This window comes from Plecotus auritus, assembly GCF_963455305.1.
Source record: "Plecotus auritus genome assembly, chromosome: 6".
Classification (NCBI taxonomy): Eukaryota; Metazoa; Chordata; class Mammalia; order Chiroptera; family Vespertilionidae; genus Plecotus; species Plecotus auritus.
The window spans coordinates 97,839,280-97,855,098 of record NC_137773.1 but is presented as its reverse complement, the minus strand read 5'-3'; the positions used below and the strand labels follow the sequence as shown (position 1 = coordinate 97,855,098).

General features: G+C 53.5%; 1 protein-coding gene across 5 annotated transcripts in view; it reads right to left on the bottom strand.

Moving 5' to 3' along the window:
* Positions 1-15,819, bottom strand: part of NCAN (neurocan) — a gene marked incomplete at its 3' end in the record, with an annotated part of 25,959 nt that extends 10,140 nt beyond the window's left edge. For 2 of the 5 annotated variants that reach the window (XM_080672566.1, XM_080672569.1), the window contains exons 1-10: positions 15,683-15,819; positions 11,882-11,987; positions 11,559-11,638; positions 10,223-10,636; positions 9,177-9,351; positions 8,955-9,082; positions 8,243-8,536; positions 6,767-7,363; positions 5,148-6,593; positions 34-150 (exon numbers count right to left, since the gene is read on the bottom strand). In XM_080672566.1, coding sequence (XP_080528692.1) covers positions 34-150; positions 5,148-6,593; positions 6,767-7,363; positions 8,243-8,536; positions 8,955-9,082; positions 9,177-9,351; positions 10,223-10,636; positions 11,559-11,631 — 3,244 coding nt within the window. In that variant the 5' untranslated portion in view covers positions 11,632-11,638; positions 11,882-11,987; positions 15,683-15,819. Of the gene's footprint in view, positions 1-33; positions 151-5,147; positions 6,594-6,766; positions 7,364-8,242; positions 8,537-8,954; positions 9,083-9,176; positions 9,352-10,222; positions 10,637-11,558; positions 11,639-11,820; positions 11,988-15,682 lie in introns of those variants that run through there. The other 3 variants (XM_080672567.1, XM_080672568.1, XM_080672570.1) reach the window with 3 other exon arrangements.

Genomic DNA, 15,819 nt, shown 5'->3' with positions numbered 1-15,819 from the left:
TACAGGTTCTGATCCCGAGTCCGGGGCACTCACCGATCTCACAGTTCTCTCCAGCGAAGCCCTGGTCACAGCTACAGCCATATAGGGTACCATTGGCTTTACAGGTGCCCCCGTGCAGGCAAGGGTTGTTCTCGCAGGGATCCGAGGGGGCTGCAGGATAGACAGGCAGTTCAGGGAGCAGTCAGAACAACAGACCTGCCTTCCTAGAATCCAGACCTCAGGCACCCGAGACCCTCTGGCTCAGTCCCTCTCTGTGGAGTCCCCTCTATAACTTCCCAGTAGGTAATCACCATCTTCCTCTCATGTGCCCCTGTGACAAGTTTACTCCTTCCAGAAATTGCTCCCAAAGCATCTGTGGGCTGCCCTGTTGGTGAAAAGCTCTTTCTCTGTTTGAACTGGAATGGGCTTCCCAAAGCTTCTCTTAAAAAGTCATCTTCGCCCTAACCGGTTTGGCTCAGTGGATAGAGCGTTGGCCTGCAGACTGAAGGGTCCCGGGTTCAATTCTGGTCAAGGGCATGTACCTTGGTTGCGGGCACATCCCCAGTAGGAGGTGTGCAGGAGGCAGCTGACTGATGTTTCTCTCTCATCGATGTTTCTAACTCTATCCCTCTCTCTTCTTCTCTGTAAAAAAATCAATAAAGTATATTTTTTTTAAAAAAAAAAGTCATCTTCTAGTCCTAGACAGTTTGGCTCAGTGGATAGAGCGTTGGCCTGCGGACTGAAGTGTCCCAGGTTCGATTCCAGTCAAGGGTACATGCCCAGGTCGTGGGCTCAATCCCCAGTAGAGGGTGTGCAGGTGGCAGCCAATCATTGACTTTCTCATCATTGATGTTTCTCTCTCTCTCTCTCTCCCTCTCCCTTCTTCTCTGAAATCAATATATATTTTTTAAGTCATCTTCTAGAATATGGATTTAAGTGCCCTCCCTGACTTGTCCTTTTCTTCTGGACATACCCTGCTGGCCATTGTATTTCTCACAATTTGGAGCACAGAGGTGGACATAAAGTTCTAGATGGTGGGGTATGAACAGCCCTAGGAAGAATGGGAACCAACATCTCCTTCATTTGGGCTCAACCTCTTCTGATGTAATTTCAGGAGTTACATTGTGGAGAGTTTATGGATTATTGTGGTTTTAACCTGGACTTTGGAGTCAGAGAGTTTAGTTCAATCCCTGGCTCTGCCCCGCAGGAGGGGACCCCAGGAAATTGCTTTTCTGAATTTCAGTTGCCTCATCTACAAAATGGAAATAAAAATAGTTCACCTCTCTCTCACAGTCCTCACCATAATGCCATATCTGGCTCTGTGTATATTAGTCTGGGGCCTCTTGAGGGGTCTCAGCATTGCTCAGCATTCACCAGGCACCCAGGGTGCATTTAGGAATGTGGGTCCCTGTCCCCCTCTCCCATTTCCCCCATCAGCTGGGTTTCCCTGGAGGAAGGAGGAACTCCCCTCCCCATCTCAGGGACCCAGATGCCTTGGTGGGTGTTCTCCACTCTAAAGACTAGGAGGGGCAGATCAAGAACCCCCCAGCCAACCCCCTTCCCTTGTCAGGGCACCCACCATTTCCACTGCACAGACACTAGAACTGAGGTCCAGAGAAGGGAAGGGCTTGGTTCAGTGCTACGTAGTGGGACAATACAAGAGCCAAAACTGACTTCCTGGCTCCGGTAGCCCAGTTTAAGGCCCTCTTTCCAGCTCCTATAACCTAGAATTTGTTTCTATTTTGGGCTTGTCTAGAGCCTCACAGGAAACTGAGGTGGCAACAAGCTGTCACCAATTCCTAGGTCTCTTGGCCTCCACTCTCACCCTCAACAGGCTATTCTCCCCATAGCTGCCAAGGGAGCCTATGTAAACCTGAGTCAGGTCATGCCCCTCCTCTGCCCAGATCCTTCCATGGCTCCCCATTGCCCTCAGGGAGCAGACAAAGTCCTCACTGCTACCCACAGGGCCCTGTGAGATCTGCCCAACATCCCCCCTGCCCTACCTCTTGCTCTCTCCCTTGCTCACTCTGCTCCAGCCACACTGACCTTGCTGTTCTTACATGCCAGGCAGGGTTCTGTCTCAGGGCCTTTACATAGACTGTTCCCTTTGCCTGGAACACTCTTTCCCCAGATTTCTGCATGGCTCCTCCCTCACCTCCTTCAGGCTTGCTTGAATGTCATCTGGTAGGAGAGGCCTTTCTGATTCCCCTTCCAGAACCAGAAACCGCTCACTGGCATCTCCCATCCCTTGTTTCACTTGTCTCTTTGCCCAATCACCAATATATATATATACACACACACACACACACACACACACACATACACACACACATATATATATATACACATACATACATATATATGTATTTTATTGATTTCAGAGAGGGAGAGAGAGATAGAAACATCAATGATGAGAGAGAATCATTAATCGGCTGCCTCCTACACCCCCCCACCACTGGGGATCAAGCCCACAACCCAGGCATGTGCCCCTGACCAGAATCGAACCCAGGACCCTTCAGTCCACAGACTGACATTCTATCCACTGAGCCAAACCAGCGGGCTGCCCAACCTTTCTAACCTCCAATATCATTTAGTTATTTATTAGGATCACTGTTATGTGTTTGTGCCTCCCCCAGAGCAATGATGTTCCACACAGCAGCCAAATATAGCTTTTTAAGTCTAAATTAATTAAAAGCAAATGGAAGTACAAATGTAGTTCCTCAGTCTCACTAGCCACTTTCAAGGACTTAGTAGCCATGTGTGGCTGGTTGCTAGTGTATTAGACAGCATAGCTCCAGAACATTTCCATCATTGAGAAGGTTCTAGAGTGCTGCTCTAGAATGTCAGCTTCCAGAGGACAAGTGACTTGGTCTCAACCTGGGACCTGGAACATAGCCAGCACTAAATAATTGCTTGCTAACGGAATGAAGGTAGCTGCTGGCTTTCCTATAGGGACAGAGGCCGATCCCTGGGGTGGTGGCATGTGCCCCCAGGGATTGCCAGAGGGGCCTGTGGCTGTGTCTTTCCTGTGTGTGCACATGCGCAGGACTGCTAGGCATGGGAATATGTGAGCCCTGCCAGGTGACCCAAACTGCCGACAGCTGCCCACGGACTGGCGGTGACTCAGTCGCTCACTGGTGCTGCATTTATTTTTGGCTTCATTAGCATTTCTGCAGCAAGCATAGGGTGGATAGGCACACAGATCCCCTCCCCCCTCCCCCCAACCCCCAGCACTGCCTGCCTCTCTCCAACCCTACTGCCACTGGCTCCAAGGCAGACCCAAACAGGCTTCCCTTTGCACCACTCTGCATGGTCTACCTCCCACCTCTCGGACTCCCCTTTTCTAGCTCCTTTGACATTGAACCTCCTTCCTGCTGCCCATCCCCTACAGCTAGTCTCTGCTCTGCTCCCTCCAGAGCAAGCTCACCCTTCCCAAAACCTCAGGGTTTTTTTGGTGTGTGTTTTTTAAATGCCAATGAAATACATGTTGTACAGCCTAGTGGTTGAGACAGAGACCATGTTGTTAGTTGGCCTGATTCAAAACTTATTCTTAACAGTCCCAGCTGCATGATTCTGCACAAGTCACTAGACCTCCCTGTGCCTCAGTCTCCCCATGCTAAAGTGAAGATCATACTAGACCTTGTTCCACAGAACATTAAAAGGATCAATCAAGCCCGAGCCAGTTTGGCTCAGTGGATAGAGTGTCAGCCTGCAAACTGAGGGGTCCCAGGTTCGATTCTGGCCAAGGGCACATGCCTGGGTTGCAGGCTCAATCTCCAGTGGGGGGCGTGCAGGAGGCAGCCGATCAGTGATTCTCTCTCATCATTGATGTTCTATCTCTCTATCCCTCTCCCTTCCACTCTGAAATCAATAAAAATATATTTAAAAATAAATAAATTAAAAAAGGATCAATCAAGACGATTCCAGTAAAGTGCTCAAACAAGCCAAGTACATGGGCAGTCACCAATAAGCATCAGCCTTTATCAGTTCATGTATCCATGTCTGCCTGCCTCCTGAGCATCTAAGAAAAGAAAATCTAGCCTGGAACACAGCCCAGAGGTGACAGGGTTGGTGACGAAACCCTGTACCTGCTATTCCCATCATGCACACTTTGCCTTCAAAAAAGAAAGCAAGTGTAAAACCAATTGTGTTAATAAGTGTTTTTGCAACTAAAAAAAAAAAAAAAGTGCCTTTTAATTAGATGCTGGTGTTTTTAAAAGCTCATTTGACAAAAAAACAAAACAAAACAAAAAACGCTCAATATGCAGGACCTAAAAAAAGGCCTAGCCTGGGCAGCATGACTCAATGGTTGAGCGTGGATCTAACCGAGGGGGTCACGGTTCAATTTCCGGCCAGGTCCTATGCCCAAGTTGTGAGCTCTATCCCAAGTGGGGGGCATGCAGGAGGCAGCTGATCAATGATTCTTTCTCATCTTTGATGTTTCTATCTCTCTCTCCCTCTCCCTTCCTCAATAAAAAAATATTTCTTTAAAAAAGGGCCAGAATTTGCAGGAGAGCTTCGGGCAGACCTGGTTCCAAGAGCAGCTGAGGCGTATGCAGACTTGGGCTCCCTGTGAAGCCTGGCCACTGACTAGCTGGAAGTGGCATTCCTCCCTGAGTTTTAGTTTGCTGTCTATACCACTAGGCTGTACAATACTCCAACCCCTTCCCAGTGCCTACTTTTCCTGTGGCTCAAGGTCCCCCAGAAAATGCACCACTGAATCCCACTATGCCTCCTCCATCCGGCCCCACTTGGGGGCGAGGTGTCTGTGTCTAGCTCTGTCTTTCCCAGACTGAAGGCCGGCATCACTGAAGGCCGGCTCCCAGCATTGTATAGCACTGTCTAGCTCTGTGTGGCCATGAACATGAGTTATTAATTGAACCAAAATCTAACTCCACTCAACACCTCATCATTCCCCCATCACTCACTGTGCCTTAAAACACATCAACTTGTTCTCCTACCTTTGCCTAGGCTGGTGCCTCTGCCAGGAACATCCTTTCTGCAATTCAACTCACCTGATAAGTTCCCAACTACAATGTTATTTTCCTGCTAGAAACCTTCCCAGGTCCCCGGGAACAACCCTTTCTCCCTACCCTGAGCTCCCCTGGCCCCTGGTCCCCAAGCCCTGACTACAGTGGGCTGAATGAGGCTACAAAATTTGAACTCACTCTGCTCTGCGCTCCCATCTGCAGGGGTCCCTGACAGGGCCGGCTCCTCTCCACTTGATGCCTCTTCCACACTGGCACTTCCTGCAAGGACCTCCAGCTCAAACTTGTCCAGGACCCGAAGGACAGGCAGCAGAGTGCTGGGGGAGTCCCATAGCACTGTTGGCTCCCCTGAGGACACTGACATAGGCTTGTCCATGCTGGCCACCGTAGGTGTCCAAGGAGGAAGATTGGGATCCCCCAGGGGGATGCCCTCATGTGGAGGGACCAAGGCTTCCAGTGTTCCCTGGGTCACCATCTGGCCCTCTGGCTCTGGGTGGGGTTGGGAGCTGGAGGAGTCCATTGTGGACGTGGCCAGGACCCCACCCTTGTCCCCCTGGTCCAGGGACATGAGGGACGTCACCACCTTTGTATCCACAGCCACTTGAGGGCTCATGGTGGGGCGTTCAGCTCCTTCAACCATGAGGGATCCAGATTCCCAAATCCTACCAGCATCACTGGGGTCCACTGTGGCTGTATCTGTGGGACCCTCTGTACCTCCTTCATCTGTAGCAGCCCAAGGCTCCAAACTCAAGGAAACTCTGGGGTCCCCCGACGGTGCAGAGGAGGTGTGGGGGTCCAGCTCCTTGATGTGCAGTGAGGGCCACGTGCCCTGTGCCTCTTCCATAGGGGCCTGTGAGCTGGAAGTGGGACTCTCTGCTGTGTTGAAGACCCCATACTCAGACCCTGAGATTCCTCTCCCTCCTGTGGGCTCAGTTGCCATCTCTGTGAGGGTGAAATCTGCTGCCATATTCCAATCCACAGAAGCCTGTGGGCTGGATCTGGGGTGCTCAGCTTTGTTGAGTCCAGTGGGGCTGGTCCCCCCAATTTCTCCAAAGTCTTCCCTGGGGGCATTAGGACTGGTTCTGGTTTGTGTGTCCGTGGCTACCTGTGAGAGGGTTGTGGGACTTCCTGCTCTGTGGTCACTGAATGTCAGGAACACGGCCTCTTGACCTTGTCCTGTCAGGCCCAAGGAGGGGGGCAAGGAATACATCTCTGGATGGATGGGGTCTTGGGGACCAGCCTGGGTCTCTGAGGCCAGGGAAGTTAGGGCAGAGGGCATGGCCTCACTATGACCCTTAACCCCATTGGTCTGGGTAGGGAGGGGTGTAGGATGTGGTAGGAGCCACACTTTGGGAGCACGCAGCATGGCCATGACAGGGAGGTCTTGGGAGGTGACCATGGGGGATGCCTCCCAGGGGACACTACTGGGATCTTCTGAGGGGCTGGGAGCCAGAGCAGTGGCCTCTGAGGGGGACCAGGGAAATTTGAGGGTATCAGGCCTCACACTGGGGCCCTTGGCTTCCTCCAGCTCGAGGCCAAGGGCCCTGCTGGGGCCTGGGATGCTGGGTGGCACCACTGTTGGGGGCCACAGCCAGGGTTCTGGGGGGCTCCTGCCACCAGGGGAACCTGCAACAATATCAATAATAATAATTATCTCTCAGCGGCTCCTTCCGTTGAGTGTTTCCTTGGTTTAGCCTGGGGAGAAGAGGGCTTCTAAGGCCAGGGGATCCAGCAGGGATTCAGAGCCTTCTCCCCCTGACACCCACTCATGTCCCCCCTCCTCCTTGGACCCCACTCACCAGCTCCAGGCACATCCACTTCATTGGACAGCACAGCCCAGGGGCTTTGGCTCCTGTCACTCCCTAAGGAGTCTGTGGCTCCGGTGGCCAGGGGAGGCTCCACATGATTCCCAGCAGCCTCTGGGGTGGGAGGCTGGGCACTGACCTCAAGCCTTCCCTCCAGCCCTTGCTGGGATTCCTGTTGTTGGAAGTGGCGCCCATTTAACCCTTTAAAGCGACCCCGCCTCTTGGGCTTGAGGTTGGCTGGAGTCGCCCTGCTGTGTGTGCCAGCTGAAGTGCCTTCCTCCAGGCTGCTGGAGAATGGGGCCACGGTGCTCAGCCACACCTCCTTAGTCTCCAGGGAAGGCCTTGAGGCTAGTGTGGGAACCTCAAGGGCAGGGCTGGGGGTCTCTTGAGACTCCTGCTTCTCTGCCAAGATTAGAGGCTCTTCCTCCCCACTGGACAGCAGAGGCTCCTGGGAGTCAGGGGTGACCACTTCCCCTTCCCCCAAGTTGGGCTCCAGTTCCCTGGCTGGAGGCCCTTCTGCCGATAGAATCTCCCCCTCATCCCCAGATGAGGGGGTCTCTGGGTCTCCATGTTGTGGAGTAGGGTAATGAGCTGTGGTAGAAAGTAGAAAAGGTTGTATTAGGCTCAGGGGCTGGGAAGTTCTTCCTGAAGTCTACCCACATTCTAGCATACTGCTATACAGACCTGTGTATCTCTGTCTCTCTGTGACCCCCTATCTCTCTGGGTGGTTTCTGGAATCCCCCAGAAAGAGAGAGGGTGGTGCAAAGTTATTATCCCCACTGTTCAGGCTTGCACCCACTGTCAAGGTCAGAGTCAACTGGTCCCAGTAAAGGGTCAAGAGATAGCTTGGCTCATGGATGAAGCACAGGCCAGTGGTCAGTCACCTCTCAGGGCAGGTCAGACCTGCCCCTTGACTCCTCCCCAAAGGGACTCCTCCCCAAAGGGAAGCCACCCCCTTACGTGGAAGACTTAACTCTTCTGAGTTGAAGTTTGCAGCTTGACGCTGTGGCTCCACCCCAAGTGCAAGGGTCATCCCTGGTTCGGTCCCTGGGAATGTGGCCTGGCCCACGGGGCGTGGCTAGTCAAGGTATCTCTTTGAGAGGGTGCTTCTGAGCATGGTTCCAGGTAAGAAACGCTCCGTACAGGGACGCGTCTTTCAGGGACCTCAGGACTTATAGCCCACCTCCTAACAAGACTTCCAGCCAGAGCTTGGGGCCCGTTCTAACCCCCAGCGTGGGGCTCCAGGGGAAAGCCCGTCTCAGGTGCATGGCCTTCAGCCGGGGTGTGGCTGATCGCGGTGCAGTTCCTTCGTGTCCCTCCCTGCCCAGATTCCGCCTCCACCAGAAAGCAAAGCTCCCGGGGGCGTGGCCTTTACTGGGGTGAGAGCCCTTGGGCAAGGTCATCAGTGACGCACCCTCGGGGGGCTTGACCTCCAGGGACACACTCCCCCGGGCACGGCCCCCCACGCACCACGGAAGCAGTAGGCGTCGAAGCGCGCTCCAGGTGCCGGGAAGCCTGTGCGGTTGGCGAAGCGGTAGACCGTGCGCACGCCCGGGGAGGGGCCCCCGCAGCGCCGGCGCGGCGTCTGGATCGGGTAGCGCACGCTGCCATCGGCCAGCCAGCCCGGGTCGCACTGGTCCAGGCCCTCGTGCCAGGCCAGGTGCAGTTGGCCCACGGAGGCCAGCGCTGCACCCTGGCGGCGGCACTGGGCACGAGCGCCAGCCAGGGTCAGCCGGCGGGCTGGGCCCACGTAGAAGACTTCACCTGTGGGAAGGCGCCGGAAGGAGTGAGCAGAAGTCAGGAGGGCCTAGGGGACCCTACCTGGAGCCCACCCGGGAAGTGGGGCTCACTCCAAATAAGAGGTCGCTTTAACTTCTTTTTACAAATGTGGCATTTCGGGCTTCAGAGAGAGGGAGGGGCTCGGTAAGGGGTGGTAAAAAGGAGGAGGGGGCAGAGGGGCGTAGTGAGGGGGAGAGGCTGGGGCCTCAGAGAGGGAAGAGGTGCAGATAGAGGGAAGGGGCACCGAGAAGGAGAGGGACTCAGGGAGGGGAGGAAAGCTCAGGGAAGGGGTGGGCCCACGTCTTGGCTGCAGGTTTAAAGAAGGATGAGAATTAGGAGGGATGGGGGTTGGGGAAGGTAACGGGCTCAGGGAAGGGAAGGGTCCTGTCAGCCCCAGACTTACCCCCCAGCTCACGGGCAAAGCAATACACATCATAGAGTTCCTGTGGGTCGCGCCTCCCATAGCTCCTCACCCCTGGAAGGCTGCTACGGTCACCATAGCAACCAGGACGGGACTGGGTGATAGGATACCTGACAAAACAAGGATGTGTGCTCCTGGGGCCCCAAAAAAACATCTTTCCCCAGGGGCTAGCTCTCCATTTCCCCACCCTGTGCACCCCCTCACCGAACAGTGCGGTCAGAGAGCCACCCAGCATCACAGTTGTCAAAGCCATCCTCAAAGGCAGCCTGCAGGTGCCGTGGGGCTGCAATGGTGGCTGAGCTGAGACGACAGGCCTCTTGGGCCTGGACAAAGGTCAGTGCATAGCGATCCTGGGCTGCCCGGTAGTGGAACACAACACCTGTGAAGGGACATCCAGAATAGGAGGCCAATTTATTCTGAAATCTTTAAGAACAGACCTCCTTCTGCAGAATGCCTCCCTCCCCACCCCCGCTTAGTCTGATAATGATAGAACTGCTGCCCTACACTGCCCTTCACTCAGCACCAGACATGACACTAGGGGCAGTGGTGGGGAATGAGACTGATATGCCCCCATTTCACAGATGAGGAAACTGTAAACAATGCCCATAAAGGACTAGAATTTGTCAAATATTTACTATGTAAAAAGCATTTATAAGCATTATCTCATTGAAATTAAGGCTCAGAGAGGTTCAGTGACATGGCCATGGTCACACAGCCAGTTTGAGGCAGAGCCAGAATTCATATCCTGGAAGATCTGACTCCAAAGATAGCATTCTTTATGCCCATGGTTAGGCCCAGGAGGTGACAGGAGGTATGAAGAAGAGTGAGAGAGATCCTGCCATTTAGGAATTAAGTACATGCATTGATAGGGGAATCACTGGCAGCAAGGGAAGATCTAATGTGGTTATTGCCCAGCCTAGAAATGGAGGCATGGAGGGCTTCCTGGAGGAGGTGACATGTAAGTCAGGACAGGAAGCCCATTATTGAACGGACTTTCTGTGACTCAAATTCTGATTTAGGGATGAAAGAAATGGTTGAGCAAGATATAGGAATGAAATATTTTGCTCCATCTTATTAGACTGGGAGCCCCTAGAAGGTGGCAGCTGCATCTCAGTCATGATAGTGTCCCTAGCACCAGGCTGGCATGTAGTAGGTGCCCAATTAATATTTCTTAGGTGATATTCACTGGATGACCTTCAGGTTCAACTCCTCCCCTTCCCGCCTTGACCCTTCCCCTGCCCTCAACTGACCGGTCACCTCCAGGGATACCAGGTCCTGTTCATCCTCGATGCCTCTCACCACCTGGCAGCGGTAGAGCCCGGAGTCGCTGGCCCTCAGGGGCCCCAGTAGCAGCGTGCCGTTGGCCCGGTGCTGGGGGTAGGCGGGCAGAGACACACGTCCCTGCCAACCCTTGGCCACTCTAACCACGTTGTTCTTGGCCACCAGGATGGGCAAGTCCTGCCACTGGCCTGATGCAGTGCGCACCTTGGTCCACTTGATCCGAGGGGCTTCTCCAGCTGCACTTGGCCGTGGCCTCAGGGTGAAGAAACAGGGCAGGGCCACCAACTCCGCCAGTGCAGCTCGCACAGAACCAGACCCCACCTTCTGCATGTGGAGCCCCTTCTCAGCAGCAGCAGTGGCAACAGCAGTGGTGTCCTGTGTGCCTGGGGTGGGGAAGGTGGAGAGAGACCTAACTCAGAGGCAAGGACCAGCAGAGACTATTTCCCTCACTTTATAGGTAGGGAGACAAAGGCCAGAGAGATCTGCACCCCAATCTGTGAGCAGCAGAGGAGGAATGGGGTCAAATCCCTTTGTAATTCTGCCTCCACTCAGAGCCCAGGTCCTGAGGCCAGTGACTCTGTGTCACTGACTCACTGTGTGACCTTGGGAGAGTCACTGTGCTTCTCTGAGACACAGTTTTCCCAGAAGTTAAGGGAGAGGTAGCCATTGGGAGAGAAATGGTGTTGCAGAGTACCTTCTATGGAACAGGCACTTTATAGATAGCAAGAAGCCCATCTGATTTTCGTAACTATCTGCAGAGGTAGCCATGTGTCATCATCCTCTTTGGGGGTGGAGCTCAAAGACATTATTGTACTTTCCTATGGCCATAGAGCAATTCAGGAGGCATTTCTGAAGCCTGGGCTTTTGACCACCACCGGGGAGATGCCAGAGAGATGAACACAGACCTTTATTTCTATTGCCCTGTCCATGACAGACATCACTAATCAATGTGCACACTATTCTCATTCCTTTCTCTTTCCTCCCTCCTCCTTCCCCCATTCCCTCTCCCTTCTCGAATCTCTTTTCATTTCTCCCTCCCTTCCTCCCTCTCCTTTCTCTCTCTCTCTCTCTAACTCATCATAGCAAAACAGTGAGAGGCAGGAACCTCCAGCTTTTGCTGGCAATGACTAAAAATAACCTCTCAGGTGTCTTGTTGGCTTTTGACTGTTCAAAGACCTTTTTCATCTATTCTCGTTTTATTCTCCACACCAAGCCAGGGAACCAGCAGGAAAACACTCTTGAGTTAAAAAGTACAGCCCCATCTTGTCCAGACCCCGACCTCTCCCTCCACACAGGCCAACTCACCCTGCTCCCCATCCACCAAGAGCAGCATCTGGAGGACCAAGAGGCCCGAGGCCCAGATAGTCATGGCCCCCATCCTGGACCTGGATCAAGAAAGAGAGGGAGGGAGGGATGAACACAATCCCCCCAGTGAGTTGGCATGGAAAAACGAATTCCCCCCTCTACAGATCTGGAAACTGGGACTCAGACAGGCCACTGTGTCATTCAAAGTTGCACAGGCAGCAAGCAAGGGCAGAGCCAGAATCCAAACCCAGAACCAGCTGACTTCAGAATCCCGGCAGTGATGTCTCATGGTCAGAAGTATGGATGCTGGAGTGAATCAGAACCTGGAGTTGTCTCTGTGTCTGTTCCTTGCTGTGTGACCTTGGGCAAATAGTTTAGCTTCTCTGTGTCTCAGTTTCTTCGTAGGTCAGATGGGGATAACATCAGGTACTTGAAAGGAATAGATGAGTCAATACATTTAAAAAGCTTAGAACTGCCTGGCATGAAACAGTAAATTTCAGCTATTATTTTTATTATTATTATTATTAACCTTAACAGAGGCAAGATCAAAATCCCATTTTTCAAGTTGGCCTCATCATTCAGACTTGGGGTGGGGGGAGCTCCTAAAGGGCAGCATCCAGTCCCAGTCTGCCTGGGGTCCCCAGTCCTGGCAACAGGCTGGCCTCCAAGCCAGCCTTTAATCTGGGTTTTCTGAATGACATGATTCTCAGCTTCAATTCCAGGATTTGATTGTCGCCAAGATTCTATTCTTGGTTTCTGGGATTTTTGAGGTCCTGCCAAGTCCCAGCTGGAGGATGGGCTTTGCCATGCCCCCCTCCCCTCCCCCTCATTTCACACTGCCTGGCAAAGATGCCTCCTAGGTCCACAAAGACTCCAGCATGGGCCCAGCCTTCTACAGGGTGGTGGCCCGTGGGCATAAAGTGGACAATTATTGAGTATGAACTGTAAGCAAGGCCGTTCCAAGCACTGGGACACAGCAGTGGCCTCCCTGACCTCACATTCTTCCAGAGACTGGAAACCCCGGGAAGGACGCCCCTCTGGACAGACTCGCCAGGGCTCAGGAGGTGGGGGCAGATGGGGAGTTAGAGCATCACCTATAAACCCAGCCTTGCGCCTCTCTCCAATAAAATAATTACCCTGAAAGGGAAGAGTGGATGGAGTCCAGAATGAGGGGCTGTGGGGGAGAGCTGGCCCTCTCCAGAAGGCCCTTCCCAGCTACCAGAGGCCTCTGATGGGAGGCTGGACCGGGACCTGTCCATGGTGCTGAACTCAGCAGTGCCCATTTTGTCTTCTTGCGATAGGGCTCAGAGAGGGCTAGTGGTTTGCTTAGGGCTGCACAGCAAGGGAGAGGCCAGGCATTGGGACCGTGTGGCTGGGTATTAGAGGGTGGGGCAGGACTCTGGGATGCACCTGCCTCAGGAGGGTCATAGAAGGGGCTAGTTCTGAGAATTCTCTCTCTCTCTGTCACACACACACACACACACACACACACACACACACACACAATGGTGAAAAGCTCATACTATATCCAGATGACAGGGCTTCAAGCCCTGCCTTTGTTCTCTACGTGTTACATGACCCTACACAGACTGCTTTATCATTCTGTGCCTCAGTTTCCCCACTTGTAAAATGGAGATTACGCAGCATGTACCTCAGGTAGTTACTGTGAGGATAGAATGAGCTAAGACATGTGAAGTCCTAGAAATGGAATTAAAAAACAGTTTTTTGTGTGCACAAAGACTCATGTACATACTCAAATATACAGAGGTAGTCCAACATGGTGACAGACACAGTTTCAGGTGCATTCCCCCAACTCACATGCCCTCCCACACACACTCAGTTCCCTCTACTTGCACCCTCACACACCCACACCCTTTCTCTTAAAATATCTCTCCCAGGGCCTTCAGAGGTGAGCATTTACAGAACTGTCTGGGGCTTGTCACCTCATCAATAATACATGAACCTCATGCATATGCAAGAAGGGGTGTGCAAGGGGGGTGGCAGGAGGAAGAGGGGTGTGTGTGTGTGTGTGTGTGTGTGTCCATCCCTTCTCACGACCACCTTCTGTCTCAGTACACACTGAGTGAGGGTGAGTTTTGCCAGTGGGCATTTGTGTGTGTTTGTGCCTGGGTGTGCATCAGGATGCTGTGTCCAGGTGAGGATATCCATGAGGTTGTGCCCTGTAGTATGTGGACTTGTGCGCAGGTCCCTAGCAGCTCTGTGCATTGGGTGGAGCATAGAGGACACCCTGTGGTCTCTGGATATGTGGGTCTGAGTGCCCCTTGGCAGGGAGTCAGGGAGTATATGAGTACATAGGTGTGATCATGAATGCCTCAGAGGAGAAAAGAAACCAGCTCAATAAATCATCCCAGGCTGCCCCTTCCAGACCGAACTCCCTGCCAGTGTCTCCCCTTTCCAATTCTGCACACAGACCACATCTCGAACCCCCACACCCTGGTCCACACTGTCAGCCACATGGAGAGAAACGTTGCTGTACACACGGGACACAAACACAGTCATACACTCCAGACTCAGAGCCCAGGAGAGAGAGAGAGAGGGAGAGAGAGAGAGAGAGAGAGAGAGAGAGAGTCTCACACACACACACACACACACACATAAAGATTCACAATGACATTAACAAAGAGAGACAATATGGGCACTGACAAGGCAGGCAGCACGTCTTCTGCACAAAGACACACACCCACATTCTCAGGCTCCCCACATAAACCCCTTGATGAGGCCACATCGTTAGACACAGCTCCTCACACACACACATGGCAACGCCACCCGCTGGCACAGCCCAGGTTGGATAACTGTGGTTTTGGTGACTGATGGGCACACATCATTTTGCCACCTGGTGTTGTGGCCCCTGGCACAAGTTTCCTGACAAAGACAATCTGTCACATTAGACTCACAGAGGATCCCAGACCAACCCCAATGGGTACATACCCTCTCCTAGCATGGGGTAGACACACACAAAGCCCCCACCTCCTAGGGGGTCATCTTACATTTGGGAATGCCCAGAGGTAAGAGAGGCTGCTGGGTTCTGGGGTCCCATGGTCTGCCCACCCTTCTTCCCTGCCCTTCCCCCAAGTCCCCCGCTGGGGCCCAGCGCCAACCCTCTCCTCAGCCTGGCTGTCTCCCATTAATGCTATTGAAAGGAACAAAGCCCTGTGCACAGGGATGGGGGTCGCTGCTGCCCAGGCTGGGTCTGGGGTCCCAGCCCCCTACTTCCTAGCACTGGTGCCTGCAAACCAAACGAGGACTTCCACATGCAACCATATGGACGGATGGAACTGAACCGTGAGGCAAGGGTCTGTGTCTCGCTGTGAGGACACCGTCAGATATGGAGGTGTTTGTGGCAGCCCCCTCATTGAACTGGTGCCCCTCACAGGTCCTGGTGATCCATAACTTGTACTTTCAGGGGCTCTGATCCAGTAATCACCTGGGAAACCCAATTTGCTCCTTGGGAGAAGGGACAGCACCCCAACTCCAGGTCTGAGGGAACAACAGGGACCACCTTGGGATGGGGCCCCCAGAGCATTCTCCCTGAGTCAGGGTGTGTTGATAGGACATGGGCAAAAAGAACAGGAAGACTGCAGGGCACCCCTTTCCCTTGGTCTCAGTGTAGACCCCTTCCATCAGGCTCAGACTGATTGGGGCCCCTTCCTGCTGCAGTCCAGCCTGGCATCCTTCATTCTTCTGCAAATTGGGAATCCCCACTTAAAATCCTGGAGTGTCTCAGCTCAGACACTGGGGTGCCCTGTCTCAGAGTCCCCACACAGCATCTCACTGTCCCCCTCTTCTCTCTAAACTCGGTGTCCCGCCTCTGGCCTTGATTCCCAGTGTCCCCTCCCCAATTCTGAGACCCACCCCTAACCAGGCCCCTTCCCCACCGAGGAATCAATTCCGTATTCCCTAGACAATCTTACCCCCAAATCCGAGTTCCTCTGACATTCCCAAGCCCCCTCCCAGTTTGCATTTCCTCCCCAATCCAGGGCTCCCTTTCTCCCTTCCCCGTAGCCCCCTCCCCATTCTGGGGGCGTCTCTCTGATCCCAGGCTCCCTCCCCAATCCCGAGGACCTCTCCCCCAACCTAGCCCATTCCCTGCGACGGACCCCCACCTGGCTCCTAGCTCGGATGCATCCCGGGGCGGTTGCCCGCCCGGCACAAAGGACGCTCAGCTTGGCTCAGGCGCGCCAGGTCCAGCCCCTGCGCCCTGCGCTCCGCTCACCCCAGCACAGCCTCAGCGCTTATAAAG